The 25,113-nt window shown below is 43.7% G+C and overlaps 2 protein-coding genes across 5 annotated transcripts in view; both read left to right on the forward strand.

Moving 5' to 3' along the window:
- rsu1 (Ras suppressor protein 1) overlaps positions 1 to 13,069 on the forward strand; it is a 35,359-nt gene extending 22,290 nt beyond the window's left edge. For all 4 annotated transcript variants that reach the window (XM_029698788.1, XM_029698807.1, XM_029698781.1 and 1 more), the window contains exon 9: positions 12,614 to 13,069. In XM_029698788.1, coding sequence (XP_029554648.1) covers positions 12,614 to 12,716 — 103 coding nt within the window. In that variant the 3' untranslated portion in view covers positions 12,717 to 13,069. The remainder of the gene's footprint in view (positions 1 to 12,613) is intronic.
- Positions 13,070 to 16,885: 3,816 nt separating this feature from the next.
- c1ql3a (complement component 1, q subcomponent-like 3a) lies at positions 16,886 to 23,161 on the forward strand. Its single transcript, XM_029698818.1, has 2 exons — positions 16,886 to 18,357; positions 21,231 to 23,161. Exons 1-2 carry the CDS (start codon positions 17,770 to 17,772, stop codon positions 21,408 to 21,410), a joined length of 768 nt encoding a protein of 255 aa, XP_029554678.1. The 5' UTR covers positions 16,886 to 17,769; the 3' UTR covers positions 21,411 to 23,161.
- The last annotated feature ends 1,952 nt before the right edge of the window (positions 23,162 to 25,113 follow it).

Genomic DNA, 25,113 nt, shown 5'->3' on the forward strand with positions numbered 1-25,113 from the left:
ATTTTGCAGGGCTCTGGCAGTGCTTCTCCTGCTCCTCCTTGCACAAAGGCGGAGGTAGCGGTCCTGCTGCTGGGTTGTTGCCCTCCTACGGCCTCCTCCACGTCTCCTGATGTACTGGCCTGTCTCCTGGTAGCGCCTCCATGCTCTGGACACTACGCTGACAGACACAATAAACCTTCTTGCCACAGCTCGCATTGATGTGCCATCCTGGATGAGCTGCACTACCTGAGCCACTTGTGTGGGTTGTAGACTCTGTCTCATGCTACCACTAGAGTGAAAGCACCGCCAGCATTCAAAAGTGACCAAAACATAAGCCAGGAAGCATAGGAACTGAGAAGTGGTCTGTGGTCCCCACCTGCAGAACCACTCCTTTATTGGGGGTGTCTTGCTAATTGCCTATAATTTCCACCTGTTGTCTATTCCATTTGCACAACTTTATGTGAAATTTATTGTCAATCAGTGTTTCTTCCTAAGTGGACAGTTTGATTTCACAGAAGTGTGATTGACTTGGAGTTACATTGTGTTGTTTAAGTGTTCCATTTATTTTTATGAGCAGTGTAGTACACTTATTTTAGCGTTCCATTTACAAAGTGTACGTTTTCTTGGACGTTTCCCTCTGTGTTTTGATTGGCGTATGCTAATGTAGCGCTGGCCACTGACCAACGGCAGGTTTGATACACAATCAATGCTGTCTGCATCAGTGATGATGTTAAACGCTGCTGGTCAATGAAAATGCCGGGTACCATAAATCACTACTCAGACAGGCCAAGTCAAACCGGCGTCCCTGCCGCTGAGGTTATACTAGACCTCTCGCTTTATCTGTCTCATAAGTCATCTTTATATTTCCTCATCGATTCGCTGATTCATCAAGACAAAAGTGGTGGTGAATGTGCTGTTGGAAACGTCACTGTCTGCTGTTGATACTGCCATTTTTATTTGGTATTGCAGGGGACCGATTGCAAGTGTCACGATCGATGATTGTTCCTGCTAATATTTTGTATTATATAGTGTTTTGTATAAAGTACCTCAACTGTACCTTTGTTTAGTGTTCTCCTTGGTACAGAATTCAAGGCCTTTAGGCCTAAATCTATTATGAGCTGGCAAAGATGCACCAATGTTTCTTCCTTCCTTGTCAGTCAGCTTACATCCTCCTCTTCTGTAAAGTGGAAAATACATTTCTCCAAGAGACAAAATAAGCATTTGCTTGCAGAAGTTCCATAGTAGCATGTCTTCCACAATTTATTTAGATGCCATTCTAGCTTTTTTGTGTTAAAAGGTTTTTTAATTACTCATTTGCTAGGAGTGAATAGGTTTTGTCTCTGAGTCTAGTCAGTTGGTACATGGGTTATGCTCGTCATGGACATGGTGTGCTGTAGCACTCTGTGAAATCACTGTGAGGTGGATTTTAAATAGGCTATTCAGACAATGTGATCCTCATTTTCTGTTCGTGTGTTAACGAGGTGCAGACTTTGTGGGGGATGGTGTTATTAGTGTACTTTCACTTTACTGGTCCCCTTCCCTGTGTGTGTGTGTGTGTGTGTGTGTGTGTGTGTGTGTGTGTGTGTGTGTGTGTGTGTGTGTGTCAGTCAGACCTGGGTTCAAATTCTATTTGGGGTTTTGAATTGACTTACAAAGACATTTTGAAGGTAGTAGTTGAATATTGGAATATATTTGGAAATACACTTGAAATGTGTTGGCATGTATTTGAAAATATTTAAATACACAGTATTTTCAAATACAAATATTTAAATGCTCCCAATTGTTTTGAACCAAGGTCTGTGTGGTATTTGGAAAAAAGTATTTATAGGAAGTTATTAGAAAATACTTTCAAATAGAAGTACCTGATTTGGGCACATTATTTGAAAATACACAGAAAATAAGTTTTTAACTAATAATTAAATATGCATGTATTTCAACCCAGTTCTTGTGTGGGGGGGTAACGGCTATCTCACATTAGACAGGCGTTAACAGACCCAGGGTTTGTGTCTGGCCCCCGAAGAATTCATACGCGCAACAGCAGCCTTCTCACTTTCCTCAGTGTCCTTCAGACACCACTACTCAAGACTCACTCTCTATTCCTCCTTCTCTCACTCCCTTTTCCCTCTCCCACTATTTCTCCTTCTCACTCTTTTCCCTTCTCTTACTCTGCCTCCATCTAGCTCTCTTTCTCCCTCTTCCCTTCTGTCTCTACATCAGTTTACTCCCTAGCATGTCATGGAGTTTATTTTCTTTGCTTGCTCAGGGATAAGAGTATCAATGTGCTTTTCAATACAACGCATGGCAGAAAATGTTGTACTTCTTGGTATGTCCTCTTGAACAAAGAATACATTGCAGTTGGTACTACACTATAGAGCATTAGACATTCTGCATGAGTATAGTTCAACCCTACCTTCACCCCACTAAGGTCTCTTCTATCACGATCACTGCTTTCTCTCGGCGTTGTCAATAGTATCCAGAAATAGCTGTGTGGAGATTTGTCTTCAGTCTTCTGTGGTTTTCTGAAGCCCCAAACCATAGTGCAACACCAGGATACTCATCTGTTTAGGAGCGTGTGTTTTAAGGAGGAGGGAATGGACTGTTAAGTAGTGCCCTCTCTCCTCTCTTCCCTTCGTCCTTCTTAGTTCTTCAAATGAAGTGTGTGTGTGTTTTGGCTTAATTGTGTTTTCATTTCTCAGTCAGCTCTGTGCAGTGACGAACACTAGCCACCCTCTCTTATCAGCAACCATTAAGAGAAGAGAGAGAAATGGAGCGAGATAAATCTGTTGTGTGTAAAGGAGTAGAATTTGAGTTTACCATGTGTTATTGCTTTATGATTATGCCATGGCTTTCCCTTCGCCTCTGTCTGTCAGTCCACCAGTCCGGCTGCCAATTATTTCTGTCAAGTTAACAAGCTCTGTATGAAATATGCATGACAGGTACACACACACACACCTGCTGTGAAACTACTACTGCTGGCTTCAGACAGACAGCTAAATAGGCTCTAGGTGTATCAGTTAAAAAATACTTTAAACCTATGAGGAAGTGTTCTCCTCAATGCTGTGTGGGCATTCAGATCATTAGGCACCAATCAGGGTTTGTCTGGTCTAGACACAGGTGCTCAGCACTTTACAAACCCACCCGCTGAGTCTGCCATCTAAATAGTACCCTATGTAATGCACTACCTTTGATCAGGGTCCGTAGGGCAATGGCCATGTCAGTCACGTGATTATTATTTTTTTTTTTAATAATGTGTTTTTAAACCATAGACCTCTGTGGAGTTGTTATTTTTGTAGGACTTTTGAGTTTGTACTTTGAGGTCGGACTCAAAATAAATGAGAGAGGCAAGGTGATAGATGATGTTATCAAGTGTTTAACTCTGAAATCAACTAACACGTTAGTGTCATAACGGCACGGTAGGAGAGGGGAGGAAAATCCTTTGCACTAAGCTTCTCTCTGGTGTAGCTAACCCCGAACACACAGACACACACACTTTACCTTAGCATATTTTATCAGGCGTTTCTGCATGGCTAGCTAGCCTGAGTTCGTTAATTCTGCTGAATGTGCTCAGAAGAGTTTTCAGACTTTCATCCTCCGAGCTAATTATATTCATGCATTAATGAATACGCCCTGCCTCGCTGACATGGGTGGACAGGGGCCCACTGGCTACTGGGTACGTCTGCCATTTGGGTCTTTGCTCCCTCTGTGACTAGTATGTGTCTGGAGCTAGCCGAGGCTGATGAGCTAGTAGTGCAGCTGTTGGTGTATGAGGCTGGTGAAATGGCTGATGAGCTATAAGCAAACTTTGTCAATCTCAGTACGGACTGAAGCACTCCGTGATAGTTGAAACCTGAACGTCCAAAATCGACTGTATATTCACAGATCTAGAGTCTGCCCATTAGAAAGAAAACACTTCTCTTCTGTGAGGAAAGATGACAACGTGTGGAGGAGGACAGTGAAGACCTGGCGTGTTATTGTCTTGTAGTGGCAGATTGCAGATCGTTTTCCATACTGTCCTACACTATACAGACCCTGTATAGTATATAACCACAGTACATCAGACCCTGTTATGGTATATAACCACAAACCACAGGGATAGAATAAACTGTCCAGCTCCCTGCCTCAGCCTAAATCCATAGTGACAAGGCCACAGGAAATCCATGGGGAGGCTCGATGAGACTAAATGACAATAATTAAGACGCATGACAAACGAGCTGTGCTCCCAGCCTATGACAGATCTTCCCTCCACTCCTACTCTCCTCCCTGCCTGCCCACATCGTTAGCTGTAACCTTAAGGATGATCGAACAGTCTATTGTTGCTGACTGACCACTGCTATGCCTACGTGTCTCACCGACCAGCGAGGGTAAGAAAAATTTGGGATATTCTACCTCCGCTTTTACACAACTCATAGCACCAATGTATTGTAATTCGTATACCCCTGAGAGAAATGATAATACCAATGACCCTAATGTAGATCCTCAAGAGTCGTGTATCATTCTAGGCAATTAGTGCAGGCCTACTACTGTGTGTACGAGGTTGTAGGACTGTATTTGTGCCTTAGAAGTGGATGGCTACTTCGTTAATAATGCATGTTGTACAGAGGCTACTTTGTGATATTGTTACATCATTGATTTCTCTGATTTTTCTTCCTCACGGGGGCCTCAATCGTGCTGTTTGGGGCCCTCGATTGGCCCCTTGTCCCCATTCATTACGGGGACTGAGAGAAAGAAGGAGAGAGAGAGAGTGGGGAAGAGAAAGTGTGGGGGAGAGAGCAAAGGTAGAGAGACAAGGCCCCTGTATGTTTGTCCTTTAATGAGGCGTCTGATTGATAACCTGTAGGAGGCCCCTGGCCACTCGGGCCCATGTTATAGAGCTGTCCTCGAGGCCCGACTAATGAGAAGTGATGGGACTCCAGTGATCTCTCACCCCATTTGACCTGACCTATAGATACTTTCTTCTCTGAGGTATGCAGATTCCGATGCATAGTACAGAGAAAGGTATACTTGGAAATTTGCAATGACTGTGATATGTGGTTGTTTCCCTCCTATTAACCTTAGTTGAATGTACTGACTGTAAGTCACTCTGGATGAGAGGAACTGCTAAATGACAAAAGTAAGAGTTTGTACGTATTTCTAGGCGCCATATGAGTTTGAATTAACTTCTTATAACTAGAGCAATTGATAGAAATGGTAGATCTTGATTTCACTCAGAAGTATATTTCCATCTGTAAAACCTATATTAATGCTATAAAATAACTGTTAAACTGAAAATGGAACGGCCTCCCGAGTGGCGCAGTGGTCTAAGGCACTGCATCGCTGTGCTTGAGGCATCACAAAAGACCCAGGTTTGATCCCGAGGCCGTGTTGCCAGCCGGCCGCGACCGGGAAACCCATGAGGTGGCGCACAATTGGCCCAGCATCGTCAGGGGAGGGTTTGGCAGGCCGGGATGTCCTTGTCCCATCGCGCTCTAGCGACTCCTTGTGGTGGGCCGGGCACAATGCACGATGACGCGGTCGCCAGTTGTACGGTGTTTCCTCCGATACATTGGCGCGGTTGGCTTCCGGGTTAAGCGATCAGTGCGTCAAGAAGCAGTGCGGCTTGGCAGGGTCGTGTTTCGGAGGACGCATGGCTCTCGACCTTCGCTTCTCCCACGTCCATACGGGGGTTGCAGCGATGGGACAAGATATCACGAATTAGATATCACGAAAAGGGGGTAAAAAGGACCCCCAAAAAATTATTAAACAAAAAAAAATGAAAAATGGAACAGGATGATAAAGGATAGAGCTGGGACGATAAACTGAAAATCTTCGACACTGACCACACTTATCATAGGCATTTTGCAGATATTGTTCATTACAATAAGCAGCCTATACTAGCGAAATTTATAATGGATTTAGTTTGCTAATATGTGTGATTTGTTAATCGGAAAATTGATGGCAATAACCATCAAACTGGTAGTAGTAGTTTAAAGGATATTAAAAAATATAAATACTTTGGTGCACATTGCTATAAACTTATCTTGTATTTATTGTTATCGCAAGGCAATTTATTGCGATTTTTGTCCATATCCCCCAGCTCTAATACAGGACACCTGATATCAGATCAATGACCCATGGTGCTGCACAATTATCAAGAGAGAGAACCAATGGACACAGATACTGGCAAGTGCCTTGATTATTTAAGCCGTGTAAAATGGAAAATAGAAAAAGCCTTATAAAGAGTCTCTAAGACCACACCAGGACCCATTAAGTTCTCCGGGCTGCTTTCCCCCTTTTAATGGCCCTAAGTGTTCACAGGGGTCCTATCCAGTCCCCTCTCCACTCACTGCAATGCTATGGGAAATCTTTGTGTTTATGCAGAGACAGAACTGCTGCCGCTGCCCATGTACAGTAGTAACAAGACTCTAGTCGGCACCGCAATGATTTGCGCTGTATGCATGTGTGTTTGTGGCAAGGGGTGGGGGGGGAGGGGCAGTTCTGTGGATATCCCATCTTCCCCTTGGGCTCTGGCCTCTCCAGTGAACAACAGACTGTGACAGAGTGAGGAAGAGAGGGGGAGAGAGAGAGGGAGAGAGAGGGAGGACAGAGCACACGGAGGAGCAGGAGAGGAGGAGGAGGAAGAGGGGAATGGGATGTCTCGGTGTAGACTTTCCCATGGGATGGAACGTCTACTTTTTGCCCCCAATATTTTTATGAATATCGCTAGCAACAGAATCAACTAATTTTAAATGACATATCTACAGTAGAAAATAGCAGAATAAAACTGCTGGTAAGCTTTCTTGACTTGGGCATACATTTTTGCCAACATGGCTAACCAAAGTCGATTGACGCTTCCGTGTGTCACATGGTCACTTCATTATGAATGTTGAATAGCTTGCCGTGTATTTATCTTAGAGACTTAGTTTATTGTAGTGGCTGCAGCTCAATCCCGTCTCTACGCCGTTATAAAGTTTGTGCATATGCCATAAATGGCCTTTTTCTACACACGAGGTTCCAAACAAGAAAATCGTAATTAAATGGTCTATAAAACCAAAACTGTGTGAGCTACAAACTAATATGTCACCAAACTAATGACTCCCACAAACACTACAGTGTCAGTTGTTTGGCTCTACGACATCCACAAGCTTTACAGCAGTCATCTGAAGGTAACTCCATACCGACTGTCAAAATAGCAAAAGGGGTCAAATGTGCCAAAAATAAATAACGTGACCAAAACCTGGGTCTAAACGTTGGATCGAAGTTTTCTCATATCTCATAGATGCCTATACAGACACTTCAAAACCTTGTGCCTTTGAGGGTTTTTTTGACTGGGCTATAGCAGTTTAGGCCTAATTCTGCAGGTGTCCTAAAATTCAAAATCAAATGGCTAAATTATACATTTTTTTACTATTTTAAAGCAATTCCATATTTTAGCTCAGTAGATTTTGTGATCTAAGGGATTAGACCTACAGGTTAAACGGCTGTTCTTAGATGACTTTTTTTGAATTTAGGTGTATGTGACACAGTTCGTTTTGCAGCCACGGTCCCAGCAATTTTGCCAATTCTCCCCAATTGGTAGTTAGTCTGGTCCCATCGCTGCAACTCACGTACGGACTTGGGAAATTCTTGACACAACGCCCGCTTAACCCCGGAAGCCAGCCGCACCAATGTGTCGGAGGAAACACTGTGCACCTGGCGACCACTGTGCACCTGGCGACCTGGTTCGAGTCCAGGCTCTGTTGCAGCCGGCCGCGACCGGGAGACCCATGGGGCGGCGCACAATTGGCTCAGCATCGTCTGGGTTAGGGGAGGGTTTTGCCGGCAGGGATGTTCTTGTCCCATTGCACTCTAGCGACTCCTGTGGCGGGCAGGGCACAATGCACGGTGCAGTGCCTTAGACCACTGCACCACTTGGGAGACCTCTCACATGGCCCATTATATCGGTATTTATTGGGCTACGTCAGCCAATAGGGTAGACCTAGTTTGAAAGAGAATACAGTTATAAAGGAGAGTGGATACTTACTTGACTTGAGCTACGTTTTGCATAACTGGATGATTCTACAGAGCAGGATGATTTGCAAGCAGAGTAAAATACATGTGTTATCAGTATTTATTTCCAGTCGGATTCTGGAGTCTAAATGAGCCTCTCATATTTAGGAAGTTAAGGACAACTGCGCAGTGCGTCAAAGCCCATATAACCTAGTCTACCGGCTATTTAATTGTGACCACACATATAGGCCTACTTGATCTCGCACGGCCAACAAAATATAATAAATGTAGGCTGCTGAACGTAAATCAGCAAGAATTAGGTTATTTGGTGAATATTGCGACAGAGGGGATTTTAACACACTAGATAACGGATAGCCTACAAAGCAAAAGACAACCTTTTTCGAAATCATCTTGCATAACTTTGATAGGAGCAGGCAGACATAAATAAATGTGTTATCAATATTGATTTCCCGTCAATGTCGGAGCCTAACCCAGCCTATTATATTTAGAAGTTCATTTCCATGGAAAGACAGGCTACAGGCTATTTAAGTGACACCACGCATAGCTGCATTTGATCTCGCACGCCCAACACGAGAGGAGATGTAGGTTACTGAACTTGAAGCAGAATTATCCTATGAGAGTGTGTGAGTAGTACGACAGAGGTGCTTTAATACAATAGTTAACACATACCAAACAGAAAGACAACCGTTCTAAATAATCTGTGGCGCGAATAAATATTTTCATCCCAAACTTGTCTGTCTGACCGCCCACTCCCGCTGCGCAGCATGAAAAATGTAGACTGTGCCGCAATGCTCTCTGTCGGGGCCCGCGGGATGCCCTCGGGAAAGCGGCTCTCTAGCCCAGAGCAGAGAAACAATAGCATGCTGTTCAGGTGGCATGATAGAGCATATCTTTGCTGTGTCTCCCTCTTTTCTCCCCCGTGTCTACCCCCGCCCCCACATCTTCCCCATGGTTCCTCAGTATTCCACTCATGTTCCTCTGCCATGTCATTCCTCTGAGACTGTCAGAAAGAGAGCGGGAGGGAGGGGGCTGGGGATTGATGGATGGATGGAGGGAAAAGGGGGGGTTGAAAGGAGGGTGGGAGAGCGGGAGGGCTGGGGGAGGAGGAATGCTTTGTTGATCCCACTGCAGCTTCCTCTCCCCTTTCCTCCCCTCCACCTCTCACCTCTCTCCACCTCATCAGACCAATGTAAAACAAGACCAATTAACTCCTGAAACAGTGTTGTGTGTCTGTGTACGTGTTTCTGTCAACACTGATCCTTCTGACAAGCCCTGGTCTGATCAACCTCTATCTGCATGTCTCGGTGGGGAATAAACCAACTCTACCACTCCTTCAGATGACTCCCAACAACATCATCACACACAGCCAGGCTACATGAACTATGTTACACTGTATGACCTCCACACCATAAGTCATCCTGGTAACAGAGAGCCTATACGAGGACATTCGAGACTGAAAACAAAACAAAAAAAATGAAAACTTGCAACGTTTCCAATGACATGTGTAAGACCTGATGTAGTCTTGCAAACCTTGCGAGGTTTCAACCTATTATGCTTCATACTAGATGTAGTGCCGAGACCGCCAATGAGACAGTATGTTGTTGTCAACATTCATGATATATTATGTCAAGCTTTAAGTCATGTTTATAACAACCCAATGTAGGCATTAGTATGCTTTCAAATGAAATGTTACTGGTGTTACTGTGTGTGTTTTAACTTGAATATGAGGTCATCTTTGGGTTTCAAAATATACTGAACAAAAATATAAACGCAACAATTTCAACGATTTTACTGAGTTACAGTTCATATAAGGAAATGTGTCAATTTTAAATACATTCATTAGGCCCTAATCTATGGTTTCACATGATTGGGTAGGAGCGCTGCCATGGGTGGGCCTGGCATAGGCACAACCACTGGGGAGCCAGGCCCAGCCAATCATAATTAGCTTTTCCCCACAAAAGGGCTTTATTACAGACAAATACTCCACAGTTTCATCATCTGTCCGTGTGGCTGGGCTCAGACGATCCTGCAGGTGAAGAAACCGGATGTGGAGGTTCTGGGCTGGCGTGGTTACAAATCGTCTGCGGTTGTAAGGCCGTTTGGACGTACTGCCAAATTCTCTAAAATGACATTTGCTTATGGTAGAGAAATTAACATTAAATTATCTGGCAACAGCTCTGGTGCACATTCCTGCGTTCAGCATGCCAATTGCATGCTCCCTCCAAACAAAATTTGAGACATTTGTGTCATTGTGTTGTGACAACTGTACATTTTAGAGTGGCCTTTTGTCCCCAGCACAAGGTGCACCTGTGTAATGATCATGCTTTCCCCCCCCCCCCCAGCTTCTTTATATGCCACATCTGTCAGGTGGATGGATTATCCTGGCGAAGGAGAAATTCTCACTAAGAGGGATGTAAGCACATATGTGCACCAAGTTGGAGAGAAATAAGCTTTTTGTGCGTATGGAAAGTTACTGGGATCTTTTTATTTCAGCTCATGAAACATGGGACCAACACTTTATATTTTTATTCCCCATAATTAGTGTACTACATTTCCAAACACATCTTTATCATATTGCCCTGGCCTACACCCTAGCAATTGTTCATACAGTTCCTATCCCTCCTCTTTAGTGACTCCCTTGATCCAAAACACTCCATCATTCATTTGGGGGTATTATTCTCCTCAGATTGATTTTTTTCTTTATGACACAATGGATTGTTTTCTCTTCCTCTCTGCATCCCCTTCCTCTAAATCATCCATCAGCGGGGCGAGAGCTACAATTATGCAGAAACACAGTGGCTTGTTATGACACTACTGAGTGCTGCGCCCCACTGCATGTTATTGACAAAATGAGTAAACCCGCTTTTTTAAGCAGCTCCCTCCATCAGTCTCCCCTCCTTCTCCGTTCTGCTAGATCTCTGCTCTCTTATATACTCAAACACACGCCGATTTTCCTCTTGTGTCTCTCTCTCGCTTTCATTCTTACCTGATTTCTCTATTAGTTGAGTAATATACCGGTAAAACAGCATAGGCCATGTGAATGCATTCCAACGGTAATGCTGTGGCTTTATGCCGCAGTCTGTCCCTGCTCTTGGTCATGGTAGTGAAATGGTTTTGATGTCCAAGTAGAAAGAGAACTATATCTCTTAGGACCCTGGTTCTTCCAGACACTGGTGTCCCCCAGGGGCCAGTGGAGTGGCTCCTAGCCCCCAGCCAACCCCCTTCTCCTGGGCCAAAGCACCACGCCTGGCTGGGCAGCAGCTCTGGAAGAAGGGGGGGGGGACAACCGCTCCCAAGCCCCAGGAGGGGGACCTGACACTGGGCCAAACACAGAGAGATGTGCCTGTAGAGCTAGAAGATTCCAGGTTCTTCATTCACACAGTGACAGACGGGGGATGACAGAATCTAGACTCCATTTTTGATTTGTAGATACTTTATGGAAAGTAGTGGGAAGGAAATTCAAAGGAATGACATGTTGACGAACTGTCATTAAAAATAAAAAAAAGTGCACTATCCAAAGTTGAGTTTGGCCACACTTAAACCAACATCTTGGTGTTTTATTTGAAGGGGTGGGGTGGGGTGGGCGGGTGGGTGTCATCCAGATGGTTGCAGTGTTAACCCTCACAGTAGGGGTTAGATAGAGCAAGAAGCCGCAACAGAATTTTGTTTATGCTGATAGACAGTAAAAATATCGCTCTGTCAAAAGTGAAATATTAACTATCTACATAATTAATGAAAAATGTGTTTGATTTATGCAGCGTGAGAGTCAGTCAACACCTTTGTGTGTGTGTGTGCGTGTGAGAAGCTCTGCATGGCTATATCTCAAATTTCTGTATTAGAATTGAACTTCTTCCATAAAGCTAATCAGACTCTTGACATTTGCCTAATCTGCAATTATAACTATTTCTGAAATGGCACTCTTCATTTACCCTCAACAAGTGGCCAGGCAGTAACATGCACTCCGCTGTCTCCTGTCCATCAACCTGCTCTTTACCGTTCCTCCTTTTTCCTCCTCTCCTCTTTACCTCTTTCCAGACAGTTGTTTACAACCTCTATCTTTTCATCGATGGCCTCAGTTCCTTCTTGTTCTTCTCATGCCCCCACTACCCCTCTCTATGTATCCCTCTCTTTCTCTATCTTCTGCACTCTTTCCCTCCCCTCTCTCTCTCTCTCGCCCTCTGTCACTTTGCTCAGCCCCATGGGTGGCTCTCCCTTACAGAGAGTGAAAGAGCAGTGGGCTGGAAAGGACTGTTCCTCCCTCTTCCCTTCCCTCTCTTTTTTCCCCCTAGCCAGAGCGGCCCAGTTCTAAGATAATTGTCTCTGTGTATTCCCTGTTCTTCTGCAGGATAATCCCCAACTGGGGCTGTTTAGCCTCACATAGATAGTGTTTCCCCATCTCTCTCTTTCATCCGTCTTTTGATTATGTCCTATTTATTTAGCCCTGTTTATTAAAAATGGGTATAAATGCTGTAATAACGTTTAATTAATTGTTAGACTAATAAGAGGTTGAATTAAATACTGTACATGTTTGATGATACATGAGAATAGTCAGGACAAGAGATGTTGAGCTGAGATTCAGTGTAGCTGTGCATGAATGCATACGTAGAGTATGTAACACAAATCCCTGTTGTTTCTTCTCCTACCACAGTCTGTACGGCCGACACATGCAGGCCGACCCCGAGCCTCCGAAGAAGAACAACGACAAAACCAAAAAGATCAGCCGCAAGCCCCTGGCCGCCAAAAACAAATGAGGGAGAGGAGGATGAGAAGGATGAAGAGGAGGAGGAGCTGACCGCTTGTTTGCCCCTCTTTTTATGTATTTATCAGAGGAACACAGAACTACATTTTATACTGCTCTATGTTCAGGATGTCACACTAGTGTTAGAATGGTAGTCCACCATGCATCTTTATTCAACTGCCACAGAGGCCGATTTTATTACAGCACCCTTTTATTAAGCAGACCAAAGGACTGATTCAGTCAACCCATCCTCTTCAAACCAATTCATAAAGCGTCTTTTATTCACTTTTCTCAGACAGTATGATTTTAAACCATTAGCAATTTGTTTCTTAACTTAATTTGGAAGATAAATCATTTCCCAAGCCATATCTGTAGTGGTGAAGTCGTTACACAGGTTAACGGGCTCTGGCCCCTGTGGTCCCACAGTAACTGAATTAGCCTGTCTTGGTGGGGGAGACTATTGTGAAACAATGCTAATTTGTGTAGGTATCTGCCGACACAAAACGCCTTGTAGAGTAACCACCAGAGAGACGGCATTAGCTTCACCCCGCGTTTGATTTGATCCAGCTTACCAGAGAGCGAGTGAGACTAGGGGGTGAGACGAGGGACGCCGGGTGAGGGAGGAGAGATATGGGGGGGGGGGGGCAGGCCATTTTGGAGAGCGGGGATGAGGGAGGGAGGGAGGGTGAGGAGAGGAGTAGGCCATTTGGAGAGCCGGGATGAGGGAGGGTGAGGAGAGAGGAGTAGGCCATTTGGAGAGCGGGGATGAGGGAGGGTGAGGAGAGAGGAGTAGGCCATTTGGAGAGCGAGGGTGAGGAGAGAGGAGTAGGCCATTTGGAGAGCGGGATGAGGGAGGGTAAGGAGAGAGGAGTAGGCCATTTGGAGAGCGGGGAGGAGGAGGAGAGAGGAGTAGGCCATTTGGAGATGGCCATATCCGACCCCCTCCAGCACTCCCTGGTGACTCCTTGTCTCCACTGTAGTGAGACAGGTTGTGTAAAGGCAGCCGCTGCAGCCCGAGTGGATGGAGGGATTTTAGACGGCTTTAAAGGGTCTTAACTGCATCTGTTGTATCCTGCCCTCGAGGGGAGTAGAGGGGTATAAAGTCACTGACTGTTACCTTTTCCTGCATTTTCTCTTCTTACAGTCTTGTTTTGTAACACAGGGATATGTATCCTCACTGTCTCTTGTGGTCAATTGTACATGTTTGCTGTCTACGAGCTAAGGGAGCCAGCAGTGGCCAAAATGCCCCCAGAGCTCATTTTTATAAAGGATAACAAGTAGCTTTCAACAATGGGGTGGCCATGTACCTTAGATATCAGTCATATGGGACATAACACTGAAACAATATGGCGTCCTAAAGTTGCAATCCACTATAGTCTGGTACGGTGCTCGGTCATAATCCACTTTGTAAAACCATTGTCCAAGTCTTTTCAATGACCTGGAGTATTTTGATTGTTCCATTTTGTCAAGTGACTTTGAAATACATCCGCAACTATCTGGGACAAGCCATAGAATAGCCATTGATAGCCTGAGTCTTTTGCTGAAAGTGTTATTTTTAAACGTGCCTCGGAAACACGCTTCCTGACAACTGTCCTTAACATTTCAGCTTAATAATGTCAATGAAAAGAATGTACTCCTTTTTATTATGCTTTTATCAAGCCATGCGCCAGATGCCACAATATACTGTACGTTACATGTGTTCTGTTTTCAATATTTTAAATAAAGCAATCCATTTGGTTTGAGTTTAGATTTTGGTCCAAATCTGCTGTATAACTTTGATAACCCATATGGGTGGGGTTTCTAGGAGAGTTAAACACTGAACTTGTGGACACACGGCAAGTCAGTCAGGGAGATCACACACCCTAAGACGGCCCTGTCACGCCTCACACACCTGTCCTACACACACACACACACACACACACACACACACACACACACACACACACCTCCCCTGTTGTCATGATGGCGGGTGGAGGGAGGCGATGAGATCTCCTTAGAACTGACCTTTCAGCAGTGTCTCCTGGTAACCAGCTGATGACTCTTAGGATGGTGTGTGTGTGTGCATGCGGGTGTGAATCGGTGTGTGTCAGTTGGCCACTGTGGGGCTGCCTGTCCTGCTCGTTCACACACCATGCTCACAAGCACAGCGGGCACATCTGTCCATCTCTTAGAGCCGACGCAACAACTCAGAAGATGGAGCTGGAGACCTGACACGCATCCACACACCCCCTCTGCTCTCACACACACACCACTCACCTCGCCCCATTGAGCCAGCATACCCCTTACCCATTCCTCCTCGGTGCTCCTCTCTCTCTCTCTCTCTCATACCTGTCTCCAAACACTGTCTACGCTACCTTCTCCCCGTTCCTCATTAACACCAGTAAATCATCCTCTTCTCCTTATCCAAACATCTCATCACTCTTTCCCCTGTGTTCATCCACAGCCTGTCTCCCTCTCCAATCTACTCTCTCTGCCCCATTGTCTTCTAACTGGTGGCATCACTTCTACACGACGCTTGTCCCTCAACCAACAGTGCAGATGGATTTGTCACGCTTTCCAACGTACCACAATGCCCTCTGCCCTCTATGCTCTTCCTCCTCCATCCTTCTCTTCACTCTACAATACTCTCTGCCCTCTATGCTCTTCCTCCTCCATCCTTCTCTTCACTCTACAATACTCTCTGGCCGTTATGCTCTTCCTTCCTCCTACACCTTCAGTCTGGCCAGAGGGTTTAATCTGATCCCTCAAAAAATCTGAACAATTACAAGTCCAAAACAGGGTGTGGTTTTTAAACTTTGCAAAGGGTATTGGCAATTCATTACTGTCTGAGAGTTTAGAACCAATCCATCTATTTGTGGATCTAGAATAATGGCAACCTGACCCATTCTCTACAGCAGTTCAATTGTGTTGTCAGCCTCCATTAGAATGGGAGGACTGGCCTGAGAAATGGAGCTCGTCAAGGGAAATGCATCATTATGCGAATGGTAGATCAGTCAACGACAACAATGAATCTATGACCTTTTCCAACTATTGTTGTTTTAAGTTAAAACTTCACAATGCTGCATTGGAATAGATTTGATTCTGGCCCCCTCTTTGATTTTGGTAAAAGTCATTACCTCAACGTTTTGTTTTTTAAGCTTGTTTTTATTTCCTTTCTGCTACTCCTTCCTTTAAACAGATGTTATTCCTTCGTTCCTTCTTCTCAATTCATCTCACGGCCTCAAGGACACAATAGGTCCCCAGCTAACCAAGGCCATTGATTTTCACTGGGTGATTTATAGGGTCCACTGTGTGTTAGGGTAGACCTGATTGGCTAGGGAACCTGCTCTATGCCACCTTAATGGGTGAAGAGGGGGAGATGGCATATGGCCGATTGGTGCCTACAGGCACCTATGCCACCCAGACCATGCCAATCTATAGAATATGAGTAACAGAGAACGTGTGTGTGTGTGCGCAAAATTGGTCTTGGGTGGCCTTAAACAGTGAAATAGTGTCACAGACACCTTTTTGGTCCCAGCGCTACTTCAAAGCTCTTCAGACAGGACGTGCTGCTTTTATGCATCTAGCAAATCGTTATCCTTATGACCTGCAGTGCAGGGCTTTGCGCACATCCAAGTGCAACACAGCAATCGTGTTTGTGGTAACAACCTGTTGAACGTGTGAAAGGAGCGTAAAGAATATCACCTAAACTGTTCAAATGTATACCTCATATTTACCTTGGATACCAGGGCCAAGCAGCAATAAGCTACATTAAGATATAGTTTGTGCTTACCACAGCAATGTGCTATAATTTATCTTCTGCTGTTATGATATTGACAGAAGTGTCATTATAATGATCGCCATGTTACCTTCGTAGCTCATTGTCTGGGATTTGTATAATGTATCAACTAAGTGGTCTCAATAATATTGGATTTTTTTGGGCGGTATAATAACCCGGAACCATGGTTTGATTTAAAGGACATAAGAGTCCGCGACCAGCGATTGCCTTCTCCTGGCTCCTGATGTCCTAGTTTGACTTACAGGAATGTAACCATGTATTAATCATGTTTACGTGTAAATCATAAGTGCTGTATTGATATTAGTCTAAAGAAACATATAGAGATGTTACCACAGAGCCCTGAGTAAACGCTAAAATAAAACAATCCAATGTGTCTAAGCTTGAAACATTTCTCATGTATATCCTCTAAAGCAGTGATTAATGCCATCTTTGTCCAAGGCCTGATTGCATCCCTCCAAGCCTCTCCTCCTCTGGTCCTAGTGATGCCAAGTCTGAGTTTTGGACCGAGCGAGATATCAAGACAACGGAATGGGTGGTGTTACTTTGCGCTAGATTTTCATCTTTTATAAGACGGTGCACTATCTTGCCCTCCCTCTCTGTTTTTTCTTCTCTCTGTGCAGTGCAGAGTACTGCGCATACAACTCTGTAAGCTACGCGCTCTGATCAGAGGCACTCCGCTCTCCACACAGGGTTTAATGACATTACCAGCGGTTTATAGAGTCGTGCTTACACCTGATATGCTGCTATTCTTTAACCAACTCTGGACTGTGTACACAGTGGTAGACCTTTAGACCAGTTGGCTTTGGATATAATCTGTGGAGCGTTGGAGAATATAGGAGAGGAAGGAGTGCGTTCTCCCACCGAAGTGTTTTTTTGTGCTACGCGTCCACACGTGGCTGCTTTACAGCAGGGCTTTAAAGTACAGCCGCCACCTCACAGAGATGCTGAAGACAGTGGGTTTTTTTAAGCACTGACGACTTAAAGCGCGAGCAGCCAGGAAAAGGGCTGAACTTTACGATTCGGTGAGACTTAAATAAGCAAACATCAGCACAAAAAAGTAAAGAGCGGAAAGAAGAAAAAAAACAGACGCGCAGGGGGCTTGGCCCAAAAAAGTTCATTACCATTAACTTACCAACAAACCAATATTGGCTGTATATTTTTTTCTTTTTAAAAGCGTACCTCATCAACCACCAAGATTTCACCCAAAAGCAGACAAGAGGATCGCCCTGCGCTGACGAGACTGGTCGGCAGGAAGCGGCTAATAGCGGCTGGAGTGCTTGGAGTCGTCATGGTGTTAGTGCTGGTGATTCTGATCCCAGTTCTGGTTAACTCCGCTGGAACTTCAGCGCACTATGAGATGCTGGGAACCTGCAGGATGGTATGTGATCCATATGGAACCAAGTCACCGACCGCTACGGCAGACACGGTGCGAGCGGACAACAGCCTCATGCAGTCTTTACCAACTTTTATAACAGGTCCGAAAGGAGAACCGGGCCGCCCGGGGAAGGCTGGACCCAGAGGCATCCCAGGTGATCAGGGCCCGCCCGGTCCGATGGGGCCACCCGGGGAGAAGGGGGAACCGGGACGGCCTGGACTACCGGGGCCACCGGGACCCAATGCCGCGGCGGGGGCTATCAGCGCGGCTACGTACAGCACCGTTCCCAAAATCGCGTTTTACGCAGGCCTTAAAAAACAGCACGAGGGCTACGAGGTGCTGAAATTCGACGACGTGGTCACTAATCTGGGGAACCATTACGACCCCACAACAGGGAAGTTTACCTGCTCCATACCTGGGATATACTTCTTCACTTATCACGTCCTGATGCGTGGAGGGGACGGAACCAGCATGTGGGCAGATCTCTGCAAAAACAATCAGGTATGGACCGGTGCACAAAGAATTACGCACACACTGAGGCACATATTGTTGTTGCCTTTGTGTGTTTATTGGCAAATATAATGTTTCAACGTTTGTCACTTGTCACTGAACTGGCGTTCGAGTGATCTCTTTTTTGTTTCATGGGAAAATAAGTAGGAACCTTAAAGTGACCAAATGCATAAACCATTAAAGCAGACATTCCTCAACATGATAAATATAATGCTATTAGCTTATTTCATGAGTGTAGCTGAAGTCAGTTTTACGCATGTATGAATGTTTCTATTTAAATAATCACTCCAGCATATATAGTAGCCTATAGGCTAAAGCCAGGCGACAATAAAACGAAAGTGACACTTTTACCCACTCAAACATTGCGTTGAACTTCCTCAGTCATGCCCGTGTGCGCGCTGACAGGAGGCGTATGGATGCTTGATTGAAGATGCCCGGTGTTGCGTGTAATTGATGCAAACGGAATAAAAAAAATAGCGGGACAGCGCTATTAGGACAATGTACCTGAGGCAAAGATTGTCCATTGTTATCATAAAACATTTTCAACACTAATTGGGTTAATGAATTGACATTGGGTTGACATTCAATTTTTCCTAAGACTGAATGATTGAGTTTAACGAAACGAAACAAATCTCTATTTTACTTTTCACACCAATTAGAAACGTTTTTTTTAAAGGCCAAATAATAAAATGTATTATACACTTTCCTGTCTTTGTGACTTGATTACATTATGCTAAATCTGATAGAAGATCATCATAACAATTGTTTATTATTTTCATTACAAATGAAAAAAATAAGACAAAAATAGGCCTATCATATTTTTTTACAAAAAGCATTATTATTATTATTATAAAATCCTTAATCATAATATGATTAGAATATGTAGATTTAGCAATATCTTGTTACTCACACTGTAGATGGCTACAAATCATATTTTATCTCCTTTTTCAACAGTGCTTCAACGATCAGAATTTACAGAATCTGCTCATAATACTAGCTGCTGTCAGAGAGCACATCTAATCCCTATTCCCTCGGGACATCCCGTGTCACCAAGCCACTGTTAGTCTCCTCGACTCACAGAGCTCGCTTCGCCATGCGCATCCCCCTGTCAACGGCTACTGCGCTCGGTGTACCGGGCGACCAGGCAGCCACTTAGGCTGAAGCCCGGAGCTCATTCTGCACAACACAGCTACAGTACGGGCCAATCAGTTCACAGCACAGACAGACAGGTTCATCTGAAGCAAAAACGGTACTTTTGGTGTGTAAAAAAAGAAGAAGAACTAAGACTCTGCCAAGAGGCTCTGTTTTTAGTTTTTATTGTCACATCCAGTGTTTGAAAACAGCATGCTGATCTGAGGACTAGTAGAGGTCAAGCGTGAGCTAAAGCAGAAATAAACAATTACAAATAATAAAATAAATACTTTATTTATTCACTCACTCAGATAATTAAAATAATTTTGATTAGACTAAAATATGCTTTTATGCACGAGCGTTTACAGTATAATTTTTAAATAAAGTCGTCTTAAATAATTCAGATGTTATTCCTAATTTTATTATAGTGAATTAACAGGGCTTGCTGTGCATGCCTTTAATGGCATTTAAAAGTAGTTTTCCATTTGAATCTCCACACACAGAACATCAAAATAGTGTTATGCAAACAGTGGATTTATACCAAATTCCCTAATTTACAGTCTCATGTTACACCTTACAGAAGGTGTCCGAGGAGACTCATTTGAATAAACAACAGCCCACAATTCCCTGCTATGTTTCACTTTCTAGATCGTAATGATATTCATGTTCATCAATCAATGAAGACTGATGATTAGTAGGCTAATTAGGGCGATATTGCTGAACAATTTCTGGTTGATGAGAGGTCTGGATAGGTGTAGTCTAATTGAGCTTAGGCCTATCCTTCATATGGAAGTTTACCATCCCTTTCTCTGTGTGATGTTGATATAATGTTTTTATTGGTTGTTTTAATTCATTGTGGTATTTTGTTATCTTGCTTAAATAGTTATTTTAGCAATAGTTAGGGTCAGAATGCAGAATTCAAGGCTCTTCCTGACACTCAAGCCTGGGTAGGTAGGTAGTCTGGGTACTTAGGGTCATGCAGAATTCAAGGCTCTTCCTGATTTTGAAATCTTCCTGACATGTCTCTGGTGTTCGGGTGTCCGGGTGTCCGGGTGTCCGGGTGTCCGGGTGTCCGGGTGTCCGGGTAGGCCTATTGTGTATTGGAGCTGTCCATGGGTCTGAAACAGTTATCGCCTCTTCTTTATAATCTACATCGGAAGCAAGACCAAGGCCTACCCTATGACTGTAATATGTTGTTTTTAGAAGAGTGAGCAGTCTACTACAGTACTGCAATTTGGAGTCATAAACATTAGATTATGTACACATGTTGTATAAAAACTCCCCAGAAGGCAATTCAATTTAGTTGCATACTGACATAAAAGGAATCTTTAATATCATTTGCATTAAACATTTATGAAACTAAAGATAATGTTCTTGTTAAAATGTAAGCAAACTTGTTAGAGTAACCTTCGGGGGGGACCTGTTATGGGACTCCAATGAGAAACCTTAGGTTAAGGTGCTGATTCTATTCCATTCAATACGACTCACTGTGGCACTGGCTTGAGCCAGTGCCACAGTGAGTTGATGGCAGTTAACTATATACACCTGTCTCCATTACCTTGTAGGTTTGAGCCAATGCCATGTGTTCATGATAACAAACTGTCTCCATACATTCCCCTCTAGGTTCAAGACAGTGCTACTGTACCCATTACTCCATTCCCTTGTAGGTTGGAGCCAGTGTTAACTAATTATATACATGAACTAACTATGTAAATATGTCTCCATCCCTCTAGGTTCGAGCCAGTGCCATAGCCCAGGACGCTGACCAGAACTATGATTATGCCAGTAACAGTGCCGTGCTGCATCTGGAGCCTGGAGACGAGGTCTACATCAAACTGGACGGGGGCAAGGCCCACGGGGGCAACAACAACAAGTACAGCACCTTCTCTGGATTCATCATCTACGCAGATTAGCTAACAGACCTAGCCTCAACCCTCAGTCAACCTACAGCCTCAACCCTCAGTCAACCTACAGGCTCACCTCTCAATCATACGGAACACCCTCTCCATGATCCCCCCCCCCCCCCCTTGGAGGAAGGCTGTTGAGGGTGGGTTATTCTCAACAACAGAGTAATTTAGTTTTTTCCAATCCTGCTACTGGATCCAAAACTGCCTGTGTGTAAAGAAAATTAAAGAAGAATTGAAGAAGAGTTACAGAAGAAAAATGTCAAAACATAAATTGTAAGTCAAACAGAAGTGCTGGCCTTCATTATTCTACCACCAAAGCAGTAAACTAGTGTACATCTTTTGTTGTGTAGCTATATAAACGAAGCCTAATCGTGTGATGAGAGTTTTTATGAACACAGAACCAGATGATTGTTTGCAATAACCCACATAAACAAACCATAATTGTCCTTGCTGTGGCGTGACGTGTTAAAACCTAAGGCAATACAATACTTTCTGAGGGTTGCCAAGCAACTCGGATGCTTACATGTTGGAGAAAGGTTGGTTGTGTTGTTGTAGGGTTGTAGGGAGAGGGGGGACGATGACATCATCTTAAATCTGGTTTCAGTTCATGGTCAGGAATGGACTGTGTATATGGTGAAGTCCCTACTAGCTCTATAAATAGTCATACCTTTCCCTTATTAATTAAGTAGACTTTAAGGCCTTATAAAAAAATACCTTCAACATCATATTTGAAGGGATAGTTCCTTTATGGCAGAGCTGCTTTCTTATGGTTATAGCAGACACAGCTTTTTGTTTACAAAAGGTAGACATGGTTTCTATACATTTTTAGAAAAAAAGGTGCTATCTAGAACCTAAAAGAGTTATTTGACTGTCCCAATAGGATAACCCTTTGGAGAACCCTTTTTGGTTCAAGGTAGAACCCTTTTGGGTTCCATGTAGAACAGGTTCTAGTTGGAACCAAATATGGTTCTAGTTGGAACCAAAAAGGATTCTACCTGGAACCACAAAGGGTTCTCCTACGGGGACAGCTGACAAACCCTTTTGGAAGCCTTTTTTTCTAAGTGTACAGTATGTATACTTTTTCTGAAGGTCAAACCTAGACTGTTTAGTGGTTAAGTCCACTTAGCCCACCTTGTTTTACACTAGATGAATCATCGAGTGCTGTGTAGGAGTGACGCTACCTGACGTGAAACAATGCTGAGCCCCATTAGCTCAACACAACAGTGTGAAGTTACAATATTGGAATGCTACTGGAAGAAAGCACTATGCAGAACTACGAGTATGGCTACTATGTAAATGTATATGTATGTATCCTAAAGAAAGTTTAACAAGAATGTGGATAGCACCACTGAATTATTGTGTAAATATTGTAGTGATTATGAAATTGTTCTTATTTTTCGCCCCTATAAATGTACAAAAATGTTGAAAGAAAGAGCACAGGTTGGATAACCTACCGCTTCGTATTAGAACCATAGTCTAAGTTAATGGGACATGCAGTACCAGTCCTATACTTACTGATATGTGTGTGACTATGTCTGCGTCTGAAATGGCACCCTATTCCCAATATAGTGCACAGCTTTTGATCCGAACCCTATGGGCCCTTGTCAAAAGTAGTGCACTATACAGAGAATAGGGTACCATTTCAGACAGAGGCTATTAGATCAGGACACGTTCTTCTATTGTATTCCCTGGACACACTTCACCTGTGTACTGTTTACTCAAATCATGTTGCCATTAAATGGACAAATCTAATCAGATGATCAGATTCCTGTCTTTATTTATCTTTCTGATTAGTAATATGTATTACGATACAACCATTAAAACAACTGTCTGGATGGGCGCTCAGTCCTCACTGGGTTGTTTGTCTGTGGTTGGTTGGAGGGGAAAAGGAGTCTCCTCAAACTTTAATCAGATAGAATGTCAATGTTTCAACTCACTAAACTTTCTGTCTGTGAAGGTGGTTGGTTACACAGGAGAGTAAAGTCACTGAAGTGTTCAGTCGATTTTAAGTAAAGGCATCCTCACATGTAATTCCTGCACAGTAATTGTGCAAGTCTTGTAGAACTCAGAACATGAGCTTCCACAGTTCAGCCACAGTGTTTCTCCTCCAGGAGGTCTCACAGTATGACAACTGATGTAGCCAGTTCTTAAAGAAACGATCCAACCCACACTTTCCTCAGTGGTTGAATTGTTCCCCATCTGTGCCTCTTGGGAGTGAATGGAAAATTCTGGTACACCAAGTTCTGTCCATTAGGAGTGAGGATTATTTGGTCATGGGCATAGGTTAGTACTTGTCACTGACTCTCTACACCTCTTATAGAGAGATATAGAGCTTGATTCAAGCCGTATCGCTGAATTTAAAGGTAATCTCCGACATATGCAGCATTTACCGTCTCCGCTAACGTGGGAACCATTGCCTTTAAATGTATTTTGCGCTGTAGCGCAGCTCTTCAGCACTACGGATTGAACCGAGCCCTTATATTTGCTTTGTTGTGAGTCACTTTGGCTCACCGCAGAGTTCCAAAGGGCCATATGGGCACTTTAGAAGTCATCTGAGTGGAAAACAACATTGGACAGACTCAGACAGAGAGAGAGGAGAGAGGAAGAGAAGAATGGAGAGCGTGAGGGAATAGGTGAAGGAGAATGGTGTCAGGGAGGACAATGCAGCGGTGTCAGGGAGGACAATGCGACGGCCTCACACCTCTGTTAGCGCTCCAGATGGGGCGTCGGTCTGGCCGGTGGTACAGATGTCAGATCTTAATTTGAGCCATTTCTCTACGGCAGGAAAATAATCCTGCATCAACAGGAAATGAATTATTATGTGGATTATAACTATTGGACATTTTCGTATTGTAGGGGTTGATACATTTTTTGTAAGAGAAAATCAAGTCTGAAATATAAAAGTGGAAATAACAAACTTCAGAAGCCTTTTTAAACATCAAATAAACTACAAGTTTTACATTTCTTGCATTTTAGGAAATTTCTCCTGCAACAGGGTGATCAAGTTAAGATACTTCATCTGTACAGGCGAGGGGTGTGTCTGTTTATGGACAGGACAGGACAGAACACAACTTGACTTCTTGATTTATTCCTTTCATCTCCAGCAAACTCTGTTTACGAAACAACATACCCACTCTATACAACACAGCAGGGGTCAAAGGTTATACACAGACAGGGTTATGTAGTCAATATTGAATATTACATAATATTATATTGATAAATGACTGCATTGTCATGGCTTGTTAGTATGGTGTTGATAAAAAAAATTTGTCTATGCGCAATGCTGCTGTTTTGGGGAGATTTCCCTTCAGAAGGTTTTTGAAATCTGAAAGATTTATTTCATACTGTCAGAAAAAAAGTGAATGAAATATTCACAGAATCCTGGCTGTTCCATTATCTGATCATGCAGTACTAATTTAACCACACCCCCCAGGCTCAATTGCTACCACCTTATGTTGGCTGGGGATGAGATTTGTCCTATAGGCCAGTAAACATCATTGGATGACGTAGTACTGACAATAAATTATATTTGTGAATTTAGTGTTCAGATTATAAAAACATTGTCCTGGAGGTGAGTTTGGGCCAATCAGTGAGCTGTGGGTCATAGGTCAAAGGTCATGACCCTGCAGGAACACGTACTAGGATGGTAACAATACCACACACAGACACACCTCCAACCTCTCTATTGAGGACGATCTGTGATATCTAC

Source organism: Salmo trutta, chromosome 2 (assembly GCF_901001165.1).
Source record: "Salmo trutta chromosome 2, fSalTru1.1, whole genome shotgun sequence".
NCBI lineage: Eukaryota > Metazoa > Chordata > Actinopteri > Salmoniformes > Salmonidae > Salmo > Salmo trutta.

Excerpts from the sequence above, each read along its gene's own strand:
- c1ql3a (XM_029698818.1), top strand. The coding sequence starts at position 17,770 with ATGGTGTTAGTGCTGGTGATTCTGATCCCAGTTCTGGTTAACTCCGCT. Across the intron at positions 18,358-21,230 it reads ATCTCTGCAAAAACAATCAG|GTTCGAGCCAGTGCCATAGC; the intron begins GTATGGACCGGT and ends CCATCCCTCTAG.